Source organism: Lontra canadensis, unplaced genomic scaffold (assembly GCF_010015895.1).
Source record: "Lontra canadensis isolate GAN:19392208 unplaced genomic scaffold, GSC_riverotter_1.0 scaffold4, whole genome shotgun sequence".
NCBI classification, from domain to species: Eukaryota; Metazoa; Chordata; class Mammalia; order Carnivora; family Mustelidae; genus Lontra; species Lontra canadensis.
Genome location: NW_022630998.1, coordinates 39,343,914 through 39,367,751, shown reverse-complemented (window position 1 = coordinate 39,367,751; position 23,838 = coordinate 39,343,914). Strand labels below are relative to the sequence as shown.

Below are 23,838 nucleotides of genomic sequence, written 5' to 3'. Positions count from 1 at the left end.
TAGTGGCACTGTATTTGTTATAGTCATGTTGTAAGCCTCTTCCTTCTCTGCTGTGGTCTTGAAAATTATGATCCCTTTTCAACAATAGGAATAGCCCCCCAAAGTAAAGACCCCTAAAAACAAATTCAGCTCCCTTTTGTTATCCACTGGTCTCAGCAGCCTTGGGTGCTTCCTGGAGGAGAGATTACCTTGAGAATGGAGGCCCCGCTCCATGACCCCATGCTTGACTTTCATGTGGCGTGTCAGGTTCCCCTTGAGGGTGAATTTACTAGGACAGTAAAGACACTTGAAGGGTTTGCTGTCGGAGTGCAGGTGCATGTGACCCATGAGGTTGTGCATCCGGTTGAATTCCTTTCCACACAGCTGTCAGAAACAATGATGAGGGGAAGACAGGTCAGTTGCAGTGGTGGGCCCTGCCAGATGATCCCACACCCAGGCCTGAGTAAGGATGGACGTGCTTTGACTTTGTGGGGATCCTGGCATTTGAAGTGACCTCCAAGTGAAAGGTCCCCAGTGACATTAGGGAGGGCCTGGATGGTGCCTAGGTTCAGAGGGGAAGCTGGTAGGGATGGACTCCTGAGATTGTGTCCCTATTACATTAAACATAAGGCAAAACTCACAAAGCTATTACAGCTTCATTTTAACGTAAGCTGTAGAAAAGGAGAAAGGCTGATCTGAAAAGCAAGTCTCCAAGTATGCTTCACTTTAAGAGTAAGTATATGATCGCTTGTTTAATGCTTATGGAGCATTATAGCATGGAAGATACTGTCCCAAGTCCGCTGTAGAGTATCACATCTAATTCCCATATCAGTCCCCTGAGCTGGGTGCTGTTATCACTCCCATTTTGCAGACGGACAAACTGAGGGATGAAGGCACTTTGGCCAAGGCACACAGATAATGGGTGCTGGAGCTGGGAAAATGAACTAAGGCCACTAGCCACCAGAGGCCATATGGTCAAACACCACACCATCCTGTGTCCCCTCAACATAATTTTTTTGTTAGACTGTATCATGCAATGTCTTTCTAATTTTTTAATTGGCTTCTTGTGGGGATGGGTGTCAAAATTAGAAGAAACAAATAGAGACCTAAAGGAAGGAATGCGTCTTGTCTGTGGGCAGAGATTTGAAGTACTGAAAATATTATCTCAGCTATACAAAAAGTAAATGTGTTTTATTTGTTTCTTTCTTTTTGTCCTTTTGTCATTTCTTTTTCCAACAAAGTGCAGATGTGTGTTGGGTTAGAACGGTGGTTCTCCAACTTCTTTTGTAAGAAGGGATTGGAGAATCCAGCCCTTCCTTGGCTGTACAGGGAAAAAGAGAAAGAAGGTTTTCTGTCTGTGCTAAGGCCAGAGTTAAGGGAGGAACATTTTCCTTCCCTCTCCAACCTCAGAGGCCCATGTTGTGAGGGCACTGAGATGAGGGGAGAGATGGCTTGGAGAGAGGTCTTGGGGTACAGTGTCCCCTGAGCTGACACCAGTTTTCCTTTCTCACAGAGAGAGATTTTCAGGGACAGTGTTGTGGATTCTGAATGGAATGTTTATTAATGAAGGCACTGTTTCATTCAGGCGGCCTTGGAAGTGAGAGTTAAGCTGGCCCTGCAAAATGGGTAGACCTAACAGTGACCTTGGGAGGCCGGACAAAAAGAATGCTGGGTGGTAAGAGACAGCCAGCTGGGATGACAACTTTGTCACAGACAATCCTTGCATGGATAATGAATAATTGGTTCTGTGTTTGTAAATGATTCATGTTTCGGGGTTTTGAGTACTTTTTTCCCTTTTAACTTCCTTACTGGCAAGAATGAATTTGGCATACTGGTGTCCCACGCTCGGTATTCAGAGCATCTGCACACCACATTCATGGGGAAAAGGTGACCCAAGAGGGAAAAGGCTGGGAGTGTTGGTCTAATTTTAATGTCCTGGGGAGAAGCCCTACATGTGGGATGGACACTTGCTTTCTTTTATTCTCAATAGAGACAATTTGGTAAGATGAATCAATCTGTGACTCAGCTTTGCACGTTTGTGGAAGTTCTGGTACAGTACTATTTATTAGCTTCACTTAGTTTATCTAGTTCTCCCTCCTGGCTAGGGAGGAAAGCAAGCTTTAAGTCTAGAGATTCTATATTAGGTATTTCCACTCATGAGTCTTTTTAGAAAAAGTTTATCTCCTTTGGTTTGTGGGATGGTTCCTGATTATTTGGAGTGAGGTTGCAGCAAAAGATCTGAAAACAACACAAGCCCTGGGTGGTTAAGCATAAGACACATAGGAGGAAAGGAGCAGGAGGCTGCAAGATTAGACTACTACACTAGTCCAAGCTTGAATGGGTCTCATGGTAGTTTAATCCAGACAAAATTGAAGAGATGGGTGCCTTCTGGACTTGGTTCCTATAAAGGGGAGATTCTGCTTTTAGTTATTATCTCTAGTTGCTAAGGTATTAGAAGCTGGACTTGTCTGAAAGGGTTTTTATAAAGGAGATGGAATTTTAGCCTAACCTTGAGGAATGTATAGGGTGCTGTTTGTTTTTGTGTTCATACAGAATAAAATCTCTTCATTATTTTCAGGGACTTTATCCAACCTTAATCTATAGGCAACATCGTAATCACCATTGTGATAATGACCAACTATTTGTTGTTGCCACAGCTACTGTGACTTGAGGGTCAGAGGAATAATGCAGTTCACCTGCTCTGAGGTCCCACTTCCCTTTCCCCATTCCCCAACCCAACCCACTCCCACCCCATTGCACAGAGAGGTGTGCACACACCAGAATGGCTACCGATAAGTAATTTCCACATTCTTTCTTAGCTTTAAACAAGCCACATTTTATGATCCTTTAACATAGCCCAGTGTGTTTTTCTACCATAATGTTTTTCTGACTCAATTCATTCACTCCTAAACATTGTGGGACATTTTTAGTGGTACAAGAGTATATCAGGACATTAAAGTGATATTGTCCCCTGAAATCAAAGCATATGGCTTTGGGGAAGGTCCACAGTGGGGGATGGGATGACTGGTCAGCTATATTATCTGAGAGTGACTGGTAGAGGAGACTTATTTCTGTGCTGTTGGTAAAGTTAACTGTTTATATATCAGAGTTACCCTTCATGGTTTATGGTAGCCTATCGGGCCCACCAATGGAAAGCTTTTGCAGGGTTGAAGGAAGGTGTGTCAACTCAGAAAGATGTCTAGGGCACTAAAGGAGCCCTAGGTTATTTTCTGAAATGCAAGGGGTACCTTCCTTTTCTTTGTGGTCAGCCTCAGGATCAAGCACAGATTTATCCACACAGTAACACTTAATAAATACCTAAGTATTTAGTTGCAGGAAGAAGCAAACAAGTCAGGAAAATATCACTACCCCATGCAAAAATTCCAAAAGGCAGCCATCACCAAACATCTTCCTTTCTCCCACTAAAATACGTATAAGCCCTATACACACTAGTTCATAAACCAGAATCCCTAGTGGGAGAAGGATAGATAGGGACGAGTACTCAGGACCTGAGATACTAGACACTATTCACATCTCTGTGGTAGAAACCCTCAGCTTCTTCCTTTCAACTTCTGACCCTTCCACAAAACCCTTTGGTCCTTGTCCAGAATATCTGGCCTCTTTTTCTTTCTCAGAAGACCATCCTCACATGACAATAGATGATTGTAGAAGGTACTTTATGTCTGTGAAATTCAGAGTCCCCTCATTCCCTGTTAGTGAAAAGAGGCCAGAGAAAATGAACTGGGTGAATTAAAGATGGCACCCTCGGGTGGGGTTTGAGATGTGAGCTCCAAGAAGAGTCATTACAGTAGAGAAGGGGAAGTAGACGGGAAGAAAGAAGAAGAGTCGGGGAGGATCACCAAAATGCTAGTTTCTTCTCCTGGGAAATGCAGTCAGTCTATGTCTAGGCCCCTTATAATCATGAGATATGCGGCTAAGAGCTTACCCACGTCAAGACTTGCTGAATCATCTCCTGCCAAGGTCTGTGGGGGATTAGATTAGGATGGCTGTCAATACAGGAAGCTCCTGGAATGGTGAAGTCTCAGATTTCATGGTGCAGGTGGTCATCTCAATGGGTCTGCCCCTCCTGAACTCTCGGTTGCTCTAATGACGGGTATTCATGTGCCTCTGACCTCAAATCTCAGCTTTTTCATCAAAGACCCACTTTTATGCTTACTTTTTAAATGGAGGGGGACCTCAACATTTAATAGAAATTGGAACAAATGTTTTGAACCGTCCTTTAAAAGTGGGTTGCATGAATCATTAGGTTTGGAGATAGCAGAGCAGAGAGGTGATGGTGAGACCACAGAAGGAGAGAGAACTTGCTCCATTTTCTCTTCTGTAAAATGTCAATAATAGTTTCTTATGAAGGTTGTTGTAAGGATCAAATGAGATAACTCATGTAAAGGGCTTGCTAAACAGTAAATATTAGCATCATTATCATGTACATAGTAGTCCCTCACATTCTGGAAATCGAGAGATCTTTAGAGAGAAGAGTGTTTTTTAAACCAATTATTTGGAGGAAATATTAACAGGAGGACGAAGTAAGGAGTCCTTTGAGCAAATAGTCACCAGGTCACTTGAGGCATACAGAAATGGAAGGAGCTGTGTCTGACCCCACACTGAGAAATGTGGTTGGAAAGAGAAGATTCATCCTGAATTGCAGCTTTCGGGAGAGCCCTTTCCGTGGCTCCCCAATCCTCAGCCCTTTTAATAACTGGCCGATGCCCAGTTCACTTATCCAGATTCTGGCCTCCTCATACCCCTTCCCTCCCTGTCCAGGGCCTGGAGGCACCTCAGGCCACTTCCCGTGAGCTGCAGTGACAATGTGGACAGCCAGCGACACCAAGAAGCCGGCTGCATGCAGAGACGAGGTGATGGCAGTAGGCCGCCCTGGGCCAGAGGCCCACAGAGCCAAGAAGAGTCACACCACTTCGTGCCAACCAACTACTCTGAGCCTGAGGACTGAGATGCACCAGGAAGCCTGTGTTTTCCTATTCTAAGAGAAAAGGTCAAAGAGCCGAATCCTGCAGCCGAGGAGAATGGCCTCTGCTCAGCTGCCCTTCCCTTACATTCTTCTCTCTCTCTCTCTCTTTTAATAAGAAGGGTGTTCCTTTCCTCAAAGGGAGAGAGAGGGAGGGAGGGAGAGAGAGACTGTAAACTGTCCAAAAGGACCGTGAGAAAACAGGAAGCTTTGAAAAGTACAAGAGAAAGCAAGATGAAATCTATTTGCAGGCGTGCCCCTGGGGACATGTGAGGCATTGTGAAGCAGGCAGTTCATACAGCTATATCCTTCCTTCTGCTGAGGAGGGCTGTGCTGCCAAAAGGCTGCTATCTGGTCACTGCCTTAACTCTCTCCATGCCAGTCTGAGAGCCCTGACCCAAAGTTCTGGGCCCCTAAAAGTCCCCCGCTGGTTTGTCCCCCACGGGGCCTCCAAGAGCTGGAACGGGAAGCAGAGCCATGGTGGCAAAGGCGGTGGGGACCCTTTCCAAGGAGACCTCCTCCTCTTCTATCAACTCTGTCCTCTGCCTTCAGGCCTCTGCCTCAGACGAGGCTGCAGATGACCTGGTGACTCATAACTTGGGCAGCTCCCGGCTTCACCCATCTCAGAGGAGAATTTGTCCCGGAAACTCTGGATGGTTGCTTTTCCTGGACAGGTTTCCCAAAGACGGCAGCTGGTTCTTTGCTATTATGGAGTGTGGCTGCTATAAGGATAGCATCCCGATCAACCCCTGCGTGCTTACGCAGAATCTGGGAAGCATATTTGTGAAACATGGCTCAAGTCTAGAGGCGCAGGTCTTTGGAGCTATTCCAGCTGGCTCCAAGAAGCAGGGAGTCCAAAAGTGAAGCCAATAGCAAAAGAGCCCAGAAGGGCAGTAATTTTTTTTAAGGGAAAAAAAAAAAAAAAGAAATATAGAATGGAAAATCTTTCCTCTCCTCTGATTTTCCATCCCATTGTTAATGCTTAATCTCACAGTGAGCGAATGTTCTGCTTGCTGTGGACAGCTGTGTCCACTGAGCATGGGGCCAGAGAGAGCCAGGCCAGGTTACAACAGGGGCCAGACTTCTAGGTTAGCCAGGATTTTTAGTGGTGAGAAACCTGAGAGAGTAGAATCTGTTATGTAAACAATCTCCCCTTTTTATAAGGTTTTGGGTCAAAGAGACAAAGCTAACTCTTATTAGAGCATGATTGGACCAAGGTCTGCCTCTTTTTCCAGCCATGCCAATCATGAAAAGGGACTATCTCCTCCTTGTTACCCATGAGAAACCTTGGGTTTCGTTTTCTGGGCCTCTTCTCCAACATCACTATGCAGTCAGCCAGCCACTCATCTCTCACTGGCTGTGAATTTTGTAGCGATGAGCACATGGCCCTCCAGCATATGGTAGGACACCATCTCGAGATGGCCCACTCCTACAGTGGGATCTGGAGCTAGTTTACAAACACACAGAGCCCTGTCACATACTCTGGAAACTCAGACATGTGCTGAAATTCCTTTGAAATGAAGAAAGGTGATGACACAAAGAGGATACCAACGAGGGGAGCACTTGGCAGGAACATGGGGACAGGGAGATGGGGAAAGGGAGATGCTTCTGACACCTTCCCGGAAGTAGAAGGCTCTTCAGTGAGATGACGGACATCTCTTCTTGTTTCTAAGATGTCTAAGAATGGAGAAGGGCCACCTGTTTGACAAAATACCCTTCAACGACAACTTATTTTTTCTACAGATAGACACATTCTCCTAGGCAGCCTCCTGACCCATAGTTTGGTCTCCTGGGAAGACCAGGATGGTTTCTGCAGATGACTCATCTAATTCCCACAACAGGCCCATCTGCCACTGAAGAATATAAACTGTATACATCATCTCAGAGCTGGCATTTCATCCTGCAGGACTCTTTTGTGGAAGCTGGTGGTGTGAGCATACATCCAGAGCCTAATGCACGCTCAAGGAGAGGTCACATTGAGTTTCTAAACCATGGAGTGGAACTTCAGGTGCCCATTGAGCCCTGTATGGTGCACCATCACTGGGGTGGATGGAGGACGAGGGGAGGCATAAAGCATTGAGCAGGACTGGCTCACTGATCATTGGGCCCAGTTTGCACTACCATGTGCAATCTTCTGGACACTGGTACCAGAGAGAACCTTCTAAACCCTCAGATACCACCTGGTTCAAGAAATCCTCCAGGCCCCTCTGAGGCCCTTGAGGTAGGCACACAGAACTGCCTCTGTGTCCCCAGGTCAAACCCAGCCTGCAAGCCCTTTTCCTGTTGCTGCTGTGCTCCCTGACATATCCCTTGTCTCATAGATATTTTCCGCCTGGTTTAACCACTACTGCTGGACCTGAATTGATGAGGTAGAAGTGAGAGTTGGTTGGACTGAACACATATGGAAGGGACAACAAGCATGACTCCCTTTATGTTTTAACAAGGTACATGTTCAGCCACCGGTTGATAAGATAGAAAACCCAGTTCATGCTTAAAACCCAAGAGTAAACTCAGTGTAATGCATGAAGAGTGACCGACAGTGCCTGTTTGCACCCCCACTGTAGGAGACAGCAAACCCCTAGCAGGCAGGAACAGCTCTGTTAAAAGCAAGGGCTCAAGTGGGAAGTGGGAGGGAAATCAAGGTGTCTAATGAGAGAGCAAAGAGGTGGGTGGAATCCCCAGGCTCATGCTGCCAGGGCTGGCTCCATGGACATGTGACCAATGCAGTCACACAGGCCCCAACTCAAAAGAGTCCTGAGTTTACCACCTTGAAATTCTTCATAATGTTTGAACAAGGGCCCTCACATTTTCATTTTGCCCCAGGCACTACGAATCATGTAGCCCCGTTTGCAGGCAGCTTCCTCCCCCTTGAGCTCAGATGACTCAAGATGGACATAAATTGACTTTCAAACCACTGGGAACTTGAAGGAAAAGAGGGGAAACACAAGTGGGTGGCAGGAAAGGGCTGGAGGGAGAAACCTCCCTCCCCCACCTCCAGAGAATGCTCACACAGGTCTAGGGAAGCTCTGGTTCCTGACCTCTCTCACCCTGTCCAGGAGCAGCCAACACAGGAAAGCAGTTTGCTTCGCAGGGGGTTCCTTCAAGTGGGGGGGGCAGGGGACATGCTATAGAGGGATTAAAGGAGGAACAGCCCCTTGGATGGATGGAACATATCATGGGGACCCCATCAGACATACAGTGACTAAGAAGAAAAACTTCATTTCAAACAGAGAGGCTCTAACTGAAGTTGTGATTCCCCTCTCCTTCCCCCTCAGCCCTCTCTTCACCATGGGGATGACACGTGTCTGTGCATTCCTTGAATTAAACTACCCAATCCTCAGCAAAATTCCTTCTCACTCTGGAGGTGGAGAAGGGGAACAATGTGAGGAGGGGATGGGAAGAGTGGGGAAGAGTCTGGAAAACCCAAGCATTTCTAAGTAATACCAGTCACTCTCTTGAGTTTTACAAATCTCCAGCTCCCATGTGATCTCCGCTGATAAAATAAAAATCCAACAAGTTAACATGATACAGACATTTTAATGAAGTGCTCAGTCCTTGCACTCCATGGTACTTAGGAACAAATGGGAAACACTTCAAATGACTGTGCTTACCTTGACCCAAACAAGTATTTCTAAGGTCATCAGAGGGGCTAACCTCAGAATCTCATTCATCTTGCTTGGGAGACCTGCCCTCAAATTACATGGCTCAGTCCAAGTGTCAGGAGGGCAAGAGAGGAGCTATGAGAAGGGAGGGGCAGTGCTAGAAGCCTCTCTGACTCCTTTCTCTATTCTACTCATTGGCTTGTAAGGAGAAGAGGACTATACCCAACTGTTCCTTTCTAGAATGGGAGCTCTCCACATCACCTTCATCCTCTAACAACCTCATTCCCCAAATGGGCCTTCCATCCTCAGACCTCCCTTACTAGCTCCATCCTCCCCTGCACAGTCTGATTCTACAGTGAGACAAACAGGGCAGGCTTCTCAGGGACCAGCTAAGGCCTGGTGTGAGCATAGGTGGTGCAAGGAGGAACAGAGTAGCAGATGGGCCTGGGGCTGGCCACAGACCTACTCTGAGCCTGGGTGACCCCACGGATGAAGCAAGTAGAAAGTTTCCCAGAGATTCTCCCCCACAGGGCATTAGCATAACCTTCTGAGTCCTCCCCACCCATATCCCTCCTGGGGTCCACGGCTCACCTTGCATTTGAAAGGCTTTACATCAGAGTGGACGATCATGTGTGCCTTGAGGGTCTGTTTCTGCACAAAACTCTTGTAGCAGAGGTGACACTGGTAGGCGCGAATGTTGGTGTGGATCAGCACGTGTCTCTTCATGTTGGCCAACAGAGTGAACTCCCGCCCGCAAATCCCACATTTGTGCTCCTTCACGCCCTGGAGGGAAGCAAGATTCCAAACATGCTGTGGTTAGCAGGTAACATGCTTTCTTTCATCAGAATTATTGTCTTCATTTTTCTCTTTGCCACACAAGTCCATGAAAAGCTTGGTGACAGATGCTGAGTCCCAAATGGTGTGGCATTAGCCTTGTGAATTGCTGTTTTCTTGAAAAGTGTTGCTTACATACTCTTTTTTTGTTTTCTGAAAACCAGGAACTAAGCCAGAACTTTAGAGGAAAAGAAAGCTACAACTCTTGTTCCTGCTGCTACAGGGGTTAATTCTACAGTAACAGTTCTGGGCATTAATAGGATTTTGGTAAGAGCACTATGGAATGATATGTGAAATGAGTCTATAATCCACCTTTCCTGATAATGGAAAAACAAAACCTCCTCAAGTGATAACGTCATTTCTCATATGAAAACCAATGTTTCCTTGCCTTCTCATTAATGGACTTGAAAATCCCAGAAGAACAATTCATATGCGCACTTGAATAAATTACAATTTGATAATCACCTCTTGAAATAGTCTCCTGGGCTCCTACAGGTCACGGTGACCTCTACGTGATTTGGCTATGGAGGCTCAGCTCAGCTAGCTTCTGTCCTATAGGGAAATTTGGCAGAGGACAGCTTTCTGAATTAGAAAACAGGACAGAAGGAGACTTTCTACGTTCCTTGCTGTTTATGGAGAAATGTTTGAATACCTAAGCATCAATGCCCTCAGTTGAAAGCACTCCCAGGGACTCATAGCATTATATTATCTATTCCGGATTCACCAGTGCTTTCCTGATAAGACATTTGCAAGCCATCTTAACACAAAAGGACTTTTCAGAAGGAAAACTTAGAGAATGATGGCGTTAAAACTAAGGTTGTTACAGGATTATAACAAGTTACTTAGCTAATAACTGTACCTTATAAAACACATATTATCTGGTATCCTTAGTGACCTGGGGAGAGAGGAGTTCCAAGTTTAGCTCTGAGTCTCTTTGCCTATATGTCCATTTCTTTAATGTGGGCCATGATAAGAAAATATCACTCAGTTCTGGTGAGCCCATGGCACGCAAGGGTGAGTCCAGGTCTCTGCCCAGTCATGTACTGGCTGTGTAACTTCAGACAAGTTTCATGGCCTTTCCTGGCGATGGCTCTCCCTCATCTCAAGATGTGGTGGTGGGTCATGAGAATCAGGGACTCTTTCCAGCTGGAATACTCTTGAGTCTAGATGATTGTAGGTGAGTATGAATCTATGGTAAGGAAGAGACCTAAATTTTAATGGCCTCCTAAGAAGATGAATTTTAACAAGGTGTTGCATATTCAAGCCATGAGTTTAAAATTTTAAAATTAATAAAAATTATGTTCTTGATGGGTTTTAAACATTACTTCAGCATCTTTCTTCTCAAGATTGTCTCTACACTTGTCTGTGATTCTATTATCCTGCAACCAAGGAGAAGAATCTACTTATCACTGGTTTTGGAATTCTCTAAAGAGAATTCAGTGTCCCAGGTAAAATTCACATGTAGGCTGGCCTACAACTCCAGTGAACGGAAGGCTGGACACAACTTGGGGAACAAAGGAAGTGACTGTGTCACTAAAAGGATCAGTGATAGCGCAGAGAAAGAGCCCATGGGAGTTGTCAGAAGTGAGGAAGGGAAATGAGAAGGGGGACACATGACAGTAGCGTTCAAAAGCTGGACTCCCGGATTCTGGGTGACTGTCCCATGCCTCAGTGCCTTCATTTGCAAATCTGGAGCAAAGATACCCACAGGTAGGGGCGCCTGGGTGGCTCAGTGGGTTAAAGCCTCTGCCTTCGCCTCAGGTCATGATCCCAGGGTCCTAGAATCGAGCCCCACATCGGGCTCTCTGCTCAGCGCTCAGCAGGGAGCCTGCTTCCCCCCACCCTCTACTTGCCTCTCTGCCTACTTGTGATCTCTGTCTGTCAAATAAATAAAATAAAATCTTAAAAAAAAAAAAAAGATACCCACAGGTAGCTCTTAGAGTTGTTGACAAGGATCAAATGAGAAGTAAAGCACCTGTGACACAGCAAGTGTTCAATAAATACTACCTCTCATTGTTTGCTGACACTGTGGATTAAAATGTGTTTAGCTTCCTAATTCAAATGAGACATTTCAGATACCAGGCTGTTTTGTCCATTTTTACTTCATTTTCTACTATCTTACAGAATTTTTTGTGTGTTCCAAAATGCATCTTTGGCTCCTTTTCCATGCATGTAGGAGCCCCTGAAATCAGCATATGGTCCCCTTTGTGGCTGAATCTCAGCACAGGTTCTTTGTTGATGGCTCCTGCATTAGGCAGGTGCCTCCTGTCCGGATGGTGCCTTTAATAGGGCAGAAGCTGTTGGTACACTACCCACAAGGCAGCCACCCACTTCACCTCTGCTGCAGAGCCAAAAATACCCATGTTGTGTCCTAGCCTAGCAAATGAAACTCATTATAGCAGAGTAGAGATACTATCTTGGCTGGGCAAAGTCCTCCAATGACCTTTCTGAATTAAAGAGTGCTTTAGAAATGCTGGCTTACTAGAAGTCTCCTCTGCCAAGAAAACCACTTGAGGTCAAAAGCGTGAGGGTAGAGGTCAGTGGGGCAAAGTTCCTCTCTGGGAAGCTCGAAGCCAACCCAAGTCAGCTTAGTGGGGTAAGATTTCTGGGATACGACTGGGGCCTGGCCTTAGTTCATCCTGCCTGTCTCCAGAGCTCTGCTTGCAGACTAGGCTGAGCTTAGAACCCTGGGCCTGTATTCCCCCCTTAAAGACCTGAACCCAGGGAAGATAAAACCAAAGCAAACAGAAGGATGCTATCTCATGCCTCCCACAAAAGACACCACAGGGCACTGCAGGCAACCAGCCAGGGGCTCTGCTACAGGAAGCACAGGCCTTGCTGGACCCAGAGCCATATGCATATGAAGCAGTTCTCACAGCGAAGGGAGAAAACAACCCAAAATGTAGCCACTGCTCCTGCAGCAAAGGACCAACAGAAGTATTTAGAAGAAGGCTCTAATGAGTATATCCCAGGCACAGAGCTGGTTTTGGGTAAATGAGGCCTAAGAACACACTCGTGCTAGTGCCCTGGATGAGGTTTCCAGACACTGAATTTTAGGGTTTTTAGGAGGCTAAGAAGCAACAGCACAAGAACCTGTTGTTTCCTTCGGCCTTCCTCACCCTCCTTTCCAAACTGGCCACGTTATTTATTTCGAGGCCCATCTTAGACTCTAGAAGGCTGGATGGGAAAGGACTTGCTTGCTGGTGTCTCAACCAAGGGGAGGAAGGAGGTGAGGACTCAGGGAAGCAGCCCCTTGCTCCTCCAGTCCTAAGCGGAGGGCAGCGAAGGGCCCCTGGCCCCCTCCACCCCGCCCCTACCAGGGGCTCTGCGCCTGCTCCCCAAGTGCCCGCCCCCGGGGCCGGCGGAGCCCACGGTACCTTGTGGGTGAGCGAGTGCTGCTTGAGGTGGTGGGGCTGCACGAACTCCATGCCGCACTCGGAGCAGATGTAGGGCCGGATGTCCTTGTGCTTCATCATGTGGTTCTGCAGCTGGCTCGGGTACTGGAAGGTCTTGTTGCACTCGGAGCAGCTGTACTGGATGGGGCCGCGGTGCGTGGTGAGGTGCCTCTTGAGCTGGGCCAACGTGGGGAAGTCGAGGCCGCACTCGACACAGATGTTGTCGCGCCCGCTGGCGTGCTTGGCCTCGTGGGCCTTGAGCTCGCTGGGGTAGGCGAAGCCGCGGCCGCACACGCGGCAGTTGTGCGGCTTCACCTCGCTGTGCTGCATCATGTGGCGCTTCAGGTGGCTGGTCTGCGTGAAGGCCTTGTGGCACACCTGGCACTTGTGGGGCCGCGTGCCCTGGTGGGTGAGCATGTGGGTGTGCAGGTGGCTGAGCTGCTTAAAGAGCTTCCCGCAGCGCGTGCACGCGTGCGGCTTGATCCCGCTGTGGCCCAGGATGTGGGTGACCAGGTTGTACTTGGAGGTGTAGGACTTCTCGCAGGTGGGGCACTGCCAGCGCTTCTGCGCCCCGCCCACGTCCACGTAGTAGCTGTCGTCGATGCGCACGTTCACGTCCACCCGCTCCACCTTCTGCTTGGTCTCCTCGCTCTCCGGAGGTTCGGCTTTGCGCGGCAGCAGCGCTTCCGGGGGCTGCTTGGGCATGAAGGTGTGCCGGCCGAAGGGGAAGGGGGAGGCCGAGGGCATGAAGAAGGGGAACATGAGCCCCGGGGGCACCTTGGGGTAGTAGGGGTAGGGCGTGGGCAGGAACGGGGCCGGGGCCGGCTGGGGCCACACGGCGCTGGGCTTCACGGGCTCCTGCTTGACGGGCTTGCCCCCCAAGTGTTCCAGGGTGCGGTAGAATTGGAAGCCCACGTTGCACAGGTCGATCATTTGCGAGTCATACTTGGGGCGCGGGGGCTGCGGAAAGAGCAGAGGGAGGCTCGGAGGGCCTTGGTTTTTGCTCTCCTCAGAGTGGAGGGAGAGAGGGGCCTCTTCCGCGGGGTGGTTGTACGGCATCTTAGTGGGCATGCTCTTCCGTTTCCGGGACCCTCCTCCTTCAAAGACCCCCGGGAATCCGTCTAGGTGTCCCGGAGGAGGCTCATACCGAAATTGGGAAAAAGGCCCCCGGAGAGCTTCTGGGAAGGGGTGCCTTTGGGGAGCTTTCCCTCGGGAAACCACTGGCTGCAGGCAGTGGGGAAAGGAGGGGGCTCTCTTCACACCCAAACTGAAGTGCACATCCTCATCTTTGATCATCTTCATTTCCTTCTGCATCCTTGGCAATTTTCCTTTAAAGAGAAAGAAACTTGCTGTTTAAAAAAAAGAGTCCCTTTTTTCCCCTGAAGGGTTCTGGCTATGTATCAGTACTAATTTATGAAGAGTGATGCTTGTTTACTACTGACCCTCACTTATCCTAGGGCTGTTTGAAGTATGATTTTTTTTTCCTCTTACAGACCCATTTCCTGGAGAGCCCTGGCCCCCTGGATTGGGACCCTAGAGGTTCAGTCTAAATCCATAGCCACAGAATCCTAGCTGGGGTTTGGCGGGGAGGGCATAAGAGTACACTGAACTGGGAAGAAACCTGAGAGTTCAACCAGCCATGGTGCCCACTTAAGATGAAGTTACAAAAAAAAAAAAAAAAAAAAAAAGAAATGAGGGTAGCAAGACCTAGACAGATGAGGTGATGTGCTGAAGCCCATAGCTGGTCAGGGCAGGAGTCAGAACTGGGACCCATTCTGATAGCGTGAGATGGAACTGTCGTCTGTTAGTGGTGACTTACATTTGTCTTTGGAGTTGAAGGAACCAATTTCCCCTGCCCCTCTCTGTCTTGGGGGCCTTGGCTGCTGGAGGGTGGGGAGTACTCAGGTCCACACAGGTGAAGAGATTTGCCTGCTTAACTGGGATCTCAGATTTTCTGAGTTACCCACTCCAAGCAAGGTGTGCTGCCGGGGTATATCAAGTGGATGAGGTCAATGGGATCCAGAAAAGCCTATAAGCCAATGTCACAGAGTCATCTTGGCAACTTTTGCATTTTCATCTTCCACCTGGAGCAACCTCAGGTGCAAATTTCCAAGATTGTGGATCCCTAAAACTGTGCTTGCCTCTCCTCCTTTCACACAGGTGTCCGGGTAAAGCCTGACTTTCAGTGATTCCTGAGGTGTGTGACATTTCCTTGCTGAGCCAGTTACTGACTGCATCCTGGCGACTACATCAGGTATGTGGGGGATAGCCTGTGAGCTGGAGTGTAAACCAAGGACTCTGCTTCCTTTCACGTGTCTCCTTGCCATTTTTCTACACTCCTCATGTGGATAGCGGTAGAAAGAACCAAGTGGTTCTGACTCCACGTTTCCAGGGAGGCCCTTTGTACTGAAGTCCTCTGAGCTTGAATAGGCTACCTAGGGCCCTGGCCCTGTGAGAATGGCTACATGCTGAGCAATGTAGGGTGAGGGTCCCAGGGGTGAGGGAACCAATGGTTTCTACTGATTTTCTTCAGTCCTTGATGGACCAAATGTAGATTCACAAGGACCTAGATAGTCCCAAAATTGCACATGTGTCTTCATGGGAGGTTTAAAAACTGAAGCACAGTTAAAACAAAGTGGGTCTTTTTACATTGGATTACCAATTCCATATACAGATGAGCCTACTGAGAGAAAATATATGTGTTTTTATTATAGGAATATTTGGGCATTACTTAAAACTGTTACATAAAATCATCAGAAAATGAAAAAATAATGGCATTAATCTTTGCTTTGTATTTATGTGGTGGTTTGTCTTCTTTCCATGGGTTTGGAACTTAGTAATTAAGAGCAAGAGCTTGCTTATTTAGCACTGACCAGAATTTATTAATTTTTTGTGTGTGTATTTTCTTGTTAAGTAGGTATTAGATAATGCATAGCTAATGATGTCTGGTATCTCTATACCATGTGTTATACCTTCTACTAGAAAGCTACTTACATGGAAATGGATGTTACCACTAAATTTGAAATAGGTGTTTTGGTATATACATATTATTATTGCCTTTGTTTAGTATCTTTGTTTTTAGTTGTGATGTAGTCTACTAATTGAGTCACTTTACTGTGTTAGAGGTGACATTTTTAATACAATACTAATTTCAAAAGCATACTTGTTTTCAGTGTTGGCATTTTATCACCATCAACCTAGTAAGGCAAAGAAACATTGTTGAACAGAGATATTGTGTTTTTAAATATCAGCAGCAGAGTTGTGGCCCCCAAAGGCAGAGATTTTCTGTATACGCATTTCAATTTCCTCCCTATTTTAATATGATTAAAGTTTTCCCCAGTTTCTGACTTGTGTGTATACATACCCTACCCCTAAAACAGTAGTGTGCCTATTCTGGAATAAAATCATTAATTCAGGAGCTTTAAAAAGGCATTGAGATCCATCCATGGGCATTTTCCCAGAACTTTAAAACAGCAGTCCCCTCAGCATAAAGATCTTAAGGGATACTACTAGTCCCTACAGAGGTCAAGGAAAACTGGATCTGCTTCCTCTCAGCCCTCTTGAGAGAGAAATCAACCATAGCTGCTGCTACTTATTAATATCCCTGTCTTCTGAGCACAGGGTGCTAAGGAGAAACCCTAAGGGGTAAAAGAAAACCATAAAAAGCAAACTCATTGGGGGTGGGGAATGTTGAAGGGAAGAACAGGGAAAGGATGTTTTCCCCAGGAGGTAATTTATCTTGAAATCAGTCAACTTACAATTCTGGCCTCTACAAAAATATTAACAAACTCCTAGAAATCCTCAATGTGGGCCACCCACAGACTCCCCTCTATTTCTAAAAATACATCCACAGGCATCCATGGCAGATAGGGATTCCGATTCAGGCGGCAAGAATGGATTCCCATTCAGGTGGCAAGAGAGATCTGAGTGACACAGTCATCTTCTTGGTCAAAGGCAGACGAGTGGGGAATGGCAGGCCCTCCCCTGGCCAGTAACCCGTGGCTTCCCCCAGAAAACTGGCATGTCGTAAGACCGTTCCCCACTAGGATGAGCAAGACATATGTAAAAAAGAAGAACTGAAATTGTAAAATAGCCACCTGTGGGATAGTTTGGAGCTTTGCTTTGGAGGCTGAGGATCTAGATTTGAATTCTTTGTGTTAGTAGCTGTGAGGAACTGAGCAAGTTAACTTTGGGGCTTGGTTTCCTTGGGAGTTGGGATATCCCCACTAGGTTGTTGGAAACTTAAAATAGAGCATGTATGTGAAAGTGTGTTAAGCACTAGACAACATGGTACTCTCGAGGTATAAGAAAGAGTGGACAGGAGGGGAGGATTGCTGTTGTGATCAGTAGACTGATGCGGACTGACAGCATCTCTCTTCTCCATGCTGAAGCTCTTGGTCAGCCTCTGGGTCTCTGCTTTGCAAGTCAGAACATAGACTGGACTCATTAACCCTGAGTTGATCTTGTCACAGCAGTGGATGTGAACCACACTACAACAGGCCAGTGGGTGAGGTCAGGACATGGGTATTCATTCAGTGTGGGGATCAAACTTCTGGTTTGAGACTACTCCCCCATCCCTTCTCTCTGGCTATCTTTCCTATTATGGTGATGGCTCTGGGCCTACATTAATAATAGATGGCAACTTACTGTCAAATGATTTGTTCAATAAATACTTACACATGTATACATTGTACATCTCTTAAGAGAAATGAAAGTCTCTTTCATTTGCAGATGTAATCTTGCAGTTTTCTGTAAATTGAACTTTTTTTCAAAATAAAAAGTGAAATTATACATTGTACATCTCTTAAGAGGAAAAAAAAAAAAACAGATGGGTTTGGTGAGTGGGGACCAAAGGGATGTGGTGGGCTTGTAAGGTCTTCAGCCAGTCTGGGGAAGCTGAAGGATTGCCCCTAGTCTAATATCAGAGGTCACCTTCCCAGAGACAGGAGGATCTGTTTGTCAAACCCCAAGTCTCGGATACTTAGGACAGTGCTGAGCCAACGGTGGCCAACTGACTCTCACAATTCCTGCTAGACTGTGAGGGCAGGAACTGGGTCTGTTTTGTTCACCCGGCACAGTGCCGGACGCCAAGGAAATGCTCAAGAAATTGCTGTGGGAGAGAAGGGAGGAAAGCTCTTGTTTTTAATCTCCATATGGAACTTTTCAATGTATAATTTTATCTTTATTTAGCCGGCAGATGACTTTTTGAGACATCCCTAATCAGAGCATGAGCACACTCATAAACTCTCAGGTAATTATTGTGGGAGGAACTTGAAATATACACCTTGTGTGTGCTATTGCTTACCCTCTTCAGTTTCCAAGGGCTGCCTTCCCTGACCTGATCCTCAAATCAGGGTAAGCCCTACATCCTGGCTGTTTCCAGGATGCAAAGCATATGGAAGCTAATGCTGGGGAGCCATCCTCAAAGTGCTTTATAAGGGTCTGCAACCCAGTTGGAAAACAGATGCCCAAAAAGGCCAACAGGCAAGAGTGACTAGAAAGACAGACCTTTGGGGTGCCTGGGTGGCTCAGTCAGTTAAGCATCTGCCTCTTAATCTCAGCTCAGGCCTTGATCTCAGGGGTGTGAGTCAAGCCCTGCATGGAGACTACTTTAAAAAGGTGGGGGGAGGCGTGGATCAAGAATGTGAAACCTAGACCAAGACTAAGTAGTCACCCTGTACTCTTCCACCCAAAGGAGACATTTTGTGCTGTGAGGTGAGTGTGGAGGTTTAGAATAATCACAGATTTTCATTGCTACTGTCCGAGAATGTCCCTGACTTTCTTCCTTGTATACTCAAATCACCAAGGCAAATGGGCTGTAAATCAGGAAGCAAATAATTTCAGGAGGAAAGTACTGGGTTGATCTGTGTTAGAAGAATCTGGGACTTAAGATGTCTTCTTTCATGGGTATTATCCACAAGAGTTAGGGATGAGGAAATGGGGAATGAAAGGATTTTAAAAACAAAAATAAAATCTCCTTCTGAACCATAAGGACCAATTAGAAACGCCAAGGCCTACAATGAAACCACATTTAGTTTGGGAAAAAAAAAAATTCTTCTAATAATGCCCTTTAATCAGGAATTCACCTACTGCACTAAAATATAAATATTCCCCAGATAAAATTACTGGTATTTTGTGGTTCTCACTCGAATCTAAGGTCATTCCAGTAAATGGTATAAGAAGAGTCATGGTGAGTCAGCATGCCAGAGGCAGATCTGCTTACCTTAACTCCATAATACTGATTTTTGTTCATCTTGAAATTCATGGAAAAATATTCTCTCACATTCTTTACTCCTTGAAGCTTTCCACATTTCATTGGAAAATGTTACATCTTGCTATTGGAGGCACTGACTTCCTTTTTGATTTGAGAGAGTGGCACTTTCTTATGTGGTCTACCTGGAGCGCTGCTCTCAACAAAGATGGATGCAGGGAGGAGGTGGGTATTGAGGAGACATTTAAGATAAAGCAACAGTGCTAAGAGAAGCAAAGGGAGTTGAGGGGGAAGGAATCAGGAAGGCAGGATGGGAGATATATGGATTCTGTTCATGCAAGAAGGTTTTGTAACATTCCTCCAAAGTGAGATGTTATTGGATCACCTGGTTCGTTGTGATTTTGATAACAAAAGAACTTCGAATCTTAGAATTAAACATTGTAATGATGGAACATTATTGTCTTAATATATATGTAGTTGTATTGCTGAGTTCTTCATCTGTGTATATTTGGCAAATAAGGATTCAGTCTTGTATTCCTGTGATTGGCAGGAATAGAAGGGTCTCTGTATGCAGCTGGCAAATAAGGCAATATGTTCCAAAGAAAGGAATTGTCTGCCTTGTCACACCCTGGATTAGTGGTATATCTAAGAAGAGGTAACTAGCTACCTGCTAGCAAGATCCCAGGTAGGGCCCTTCTGGATGGCTTTGTGGCCCTTATTTAATTTATAAACCCAAATTCCTCCCATTTTGTTGTAAAGTAATCTGTCAGCCTACAGCATGGTGGTCAGAAGATATTAATTGGTGATGAGACCTATTTACATGTAAAACAGTTAATTGAACTCACATAATTTATTTTCTTAAATTTCTAGAAATCACCAGGACATTAAATAGTTAAAGTCATTTAGTTTTTCATTGTTTAGATTGTCCATGCTGAGTATGCATATATACTATATATATTGACATGTACACCAAAAAGGTCTTATTAAAACAGCGACAAATTCAGCTATTAACGTGCATAAATTAAGTAGATGTGGGAAAAAATAAAGAGATGTGGGTTTCATTTAGGAAAGTGTTAATGCCTAGGTCAAGTTTCTGGAAAGCAGGAGTGAATATAATGACTTGAGCCCTGGAACAGCTGCTAGGTTGTTGGGGTTATCTCTGGCCTCGTGACCCATTTAAAGGAAGGAAATGAATTGGAGATGTGACTTAGCAGTTTTCTTTCCCAACCCTCAGAGCTAACATATTTCTTGTGGATGGAGCTGTAACTGGAATGTTAAAATTTTTTCCTCCTTTTTTTTGGGGGAATTATACTTAGAATATAGGTAAGGGGTTTTTTGTTTGTTTCTTTGTTTTATGTTTGTAGATGAAGTACATTTAATATAGTCTCTTCTAGCTATGCAAATACGCACATGCATATTATAAAGCTTAGTTTTGTCTATCTCTGGGAATGACAGCATATTGTTAGGTAGGCCTTAGAATAGGTAGCTAATGCCAGAAAATATGACCCTCTGGCAAGCAAGGGTGGTAAGAATTAACACATAATAAATGAGGATAGCCATCTGTGGAAGGAACCTATCTTAAAAGCGTAACTCAAGGCTGTATTTTTGGGAGAGGGGTGTGAAGAACTGTTTTGTATCTTAATTCTGGTGGTGGTTACACAACTCTCTTTGTCAGAGCTCCTAGAACTCAAATGAATTTTACAGTATGTAAATTAAAAATAAGTTTAAAAATATAAAAGAAACATACCCCAAAATGCTACTCTGCACATTAGTATAAAAAAAGTAACTGAGGATATTTGGAAAATACTAGTCAGGGCTAGCAGACTTCACCCTCTAATCAAGTCTTATCTTTGGAATGCATCCAATAATATGCATATGATATATGAAGAGGGGAACTCAGTTACAAGTATTTGGTGATCTTAAATATTGATCTTTCCAAAGGGGAGACTTTGAATGTGGCAGCTATATCAGCTTTTTTGTTTGTTTGTTTGTTTGTTCTGTATGTTTTCTATTCCGTGTGAATGTTATGGAGGCAGGGATGGTGCTTTAAATTACACTTCAAGGTCTAATTTTTGGCCCCAATTGCATATTCAGTAAATAATCTTCCATTGCTTCTCCAACATTTTTGAAATGTTTGTCTACCATCAGTGGACAGGATCATTCTGGTCATTAGGAAAGATATTTTTCCCCCTTGTAAATCAATAGATTGGTATTGACATGCAGGTCCAACGATAACTCTTGTGAATGAATCATTTCCTCTAAGAGTGATTAATGGAGTGATTTTATGAAATGGAACACATGAATGTCCAAACCCACAGACGCAATCCTGAGTCATGGCAGCCCCATCAGACGCTGCTATCCCATGAGGTCTACCTGAGCAGTCACCTGCCATCTGTCTTTTATACCTTACACTGGATATGAGCCAGACTGTCCCAAGATTATACAGGACAGGAGGCAGAGAGAACCTCACCTACTGGAGGCTTTATGGAGATGGACAGGTGAAACTCTCCATTCTATCAAAGCTGGAAGAAAATGCATCACTTCTCTGACGTTTATCACATTTGTCTGTCTGACTCATTGACTAGTTCCTATGTTGCTAGTCACCTTTCCTGTGGGTAGGTATCTTATATTTCTAACAATCTGGTTAGAAAGTTAGAAACTTGACTAGTGTGTTAACTGTTGTTGGGATCCAATAAATGTGTAGAAATTGATTTAATAAGTCCCACGTTTTAGCTTGTTCTTGTTCCCTGGTCCCTATTCTTACCTGAAAGAAGGAATAACTGGTTGACCTACCCTGTCCCAGTTCATCCTAGGCCAACTTCACATCAATAAATACACTGCCAAGAACAACTCTGGTGAGGAAGGTGGTTTAGCTAAGGTATAGCAATGGCTAGGGTTTTGCTTTTCAGAAAGCACGGTCCTCTTTGCTTGCTGTGGGTGCAGGATCCTTAGCCAGTGTAGGCCATATTCCTTTGACCCAGAAGGTGGAATTCCAGTCCTGTTACACTGAAATAATTTGAGTGAATGTGGGAAGGCTCTGGAAATGCCCAGTGATCAAATGCCACCGAACCTCTAAGGGAATGTGTCACCCTAGAGCAGAACATGCCCACGTTCTAGCAAACAATATCCCAACAAGGCAGGCCACCACAATTTCTCTCAGTCACTCCATAATTGCGAGTTCCCCCATGATCTGCTGGGCAAATGTTCATTAGTTTTGTGGAAATGCCCACCCTAATGGATCTTCAGTCTAACACTCTCCCCGCTGCACTATCTCGGCTGCCTGCCCACCCTAATGGGCAAAAGGTTCTGTGACCTCACCCTTTCTTTTTATTTTTATGTAGAGAAAATTCCTGCTCTATTTCTATCTTCTGACACATGATCACTTTTTATCCTGGATACCAGTTTTCACCTCACACTTTTTAGTTTAAGGTCTTCTGTTTCGTGTTGATTTTTCTACTGATTCTGCTCACTAAAAGCATTCTTGGAAAATACATAAATGTATTTATTTCCTCATGTACTTGTACCCCTAGCCTGTCTCTGGAAGGAAATACAAGAATCTAGTAAGACTGGTTGCCTCTGAGGAGGTAGACTATATGGCTAGTGGAGGAAGGCTTGGGAGTCCAGCACTCAAGTTACCCATTCTGGATGGACTGTTGCCATCATAGTCTATAGACATGGGAAAGTGCCCTGTGGGTGTGGAGTTCCCTGGGTGGAAAGGAAACTTTTAATTGTGTAACTTTTCAACTTATACTTTAGCAGACTGTGACTGACTTAGCTGCTCAAATACTTCACTAAAAAAGAAAAATTCATACTGGCTTTCAAACAGCAAACATTCAGACAAAATTAGACTTGGGATCCCCTTTCTTATGAGTGGTTAAGAACTCTCTGGAAGCATTTCTTTGGACTTCTCAAGTTTTCTGCCCAAGGTCTTTTGATGCCCCTGGCAAAGTTAATCCTGGTTTAGACTTTGGGCTTGCAGCTTTGGGACCCAGGGAAGTTAAGTGTAAGCAACCGCAAAGAGTCAGACATGAAGAAACCTCCCCAAAGGCATTCACTCAGGAAATTCCTTCAAGTGCTTTCACTGTGCCTGCACGGTGTGGGAGCCAGAGGATAATGTCTAATTTGCCAAAAGCTAACTTCAAGGAATTCATGGTCTGGGAGAAGAAACTGACGAACAGAAGTGGAGAAAAAAAAGTCTAGGAGCTACAATAGAGAATCCTTGAACTGGCAGGTTGATTTGCTGGATATGAGGGAACAAGAAGCAGAACGGCATTTCTTTGACATAAAATAGTTTCTTTCAAGATATTCCTTTATTTCCTTTTTTTATCATTAAAACTTCCATTAGAATAACAAAAAATAGATGGAAGAGTATCTGTGAATGTGAGAGAAATGAAATTGCCCTTTCCCCAACTAGTGCTCTAGTCTCCACTAGCCATGTATCCTGCAGAACAGAGGAAGACTTTGGTGACTTGAAAATTGGGCTGACCTTTGATGAACTGCATTAAGAAAACCGGGAGTATATAAGACAAAAATACATTCAACCTTGGAAGTTCAGATTAAATGAGTTTGATGTGAAGATTCACAGTAATTACAGAATCACACAAGGCAAATATGACTAATCCAGTTTCTTCAAGCTACCCATCCCTGAGTTTATCCTGGCTCCTTCCCCAGTGCTGAGAAGCAACTTTGGGATGCTAAGGATGAGGCCCTTGGATTATCAGGTCCTCTCCCAGGGCACTAAGGTAATTAGGGTGCTTAAAATCTTCCAGGGCAAAAGTCCAAGCCTATTTATGACACTGCACAATCATAAAATGTCAAAGCGCAAGCCTGCTC

General features: G+C 45.2%; 1 protein-coding gene across 4 annotated transcripts in view; it reads right to left on the bottom strand.

Moving 5' to 3' along the window:
- The window catches only part of ZNF366 (zinc finger protein 366), a 67,837-nt gene that overhangs the window by 6,998 nt on the left and 37,001 nt on the right, over positions 1–23,838 (bottom strand). For 3 of the 4 annotated variants that reach the window (XM_032848734.1, XM_032848727.1, XM_032848745.1), the window contains exons 2-4: positions 12,777–14,122; positions 9,157–9,348; positions 189–363 (exon numbers count right to left, since the gene is read on the bottom strand). In XM_032848734.1, the coding sequence (XP_032704625.1) occupies positions 189–363; positions 9,157–9,348; positions 12,777–14,108 (1,699 nt within the window). In that variant the 5' untranslated portion in view covers positions 14,109–14,122. Of the gene's footprint in view, positions 1–188; positions 364–9,156; positions 9,349–12,776; positions 14,123–19,017; positions 19,090–23,838 lie in introns of those variants that run through there. The other variant, XM_032848741.1, reaches the window with a different exon arrangement.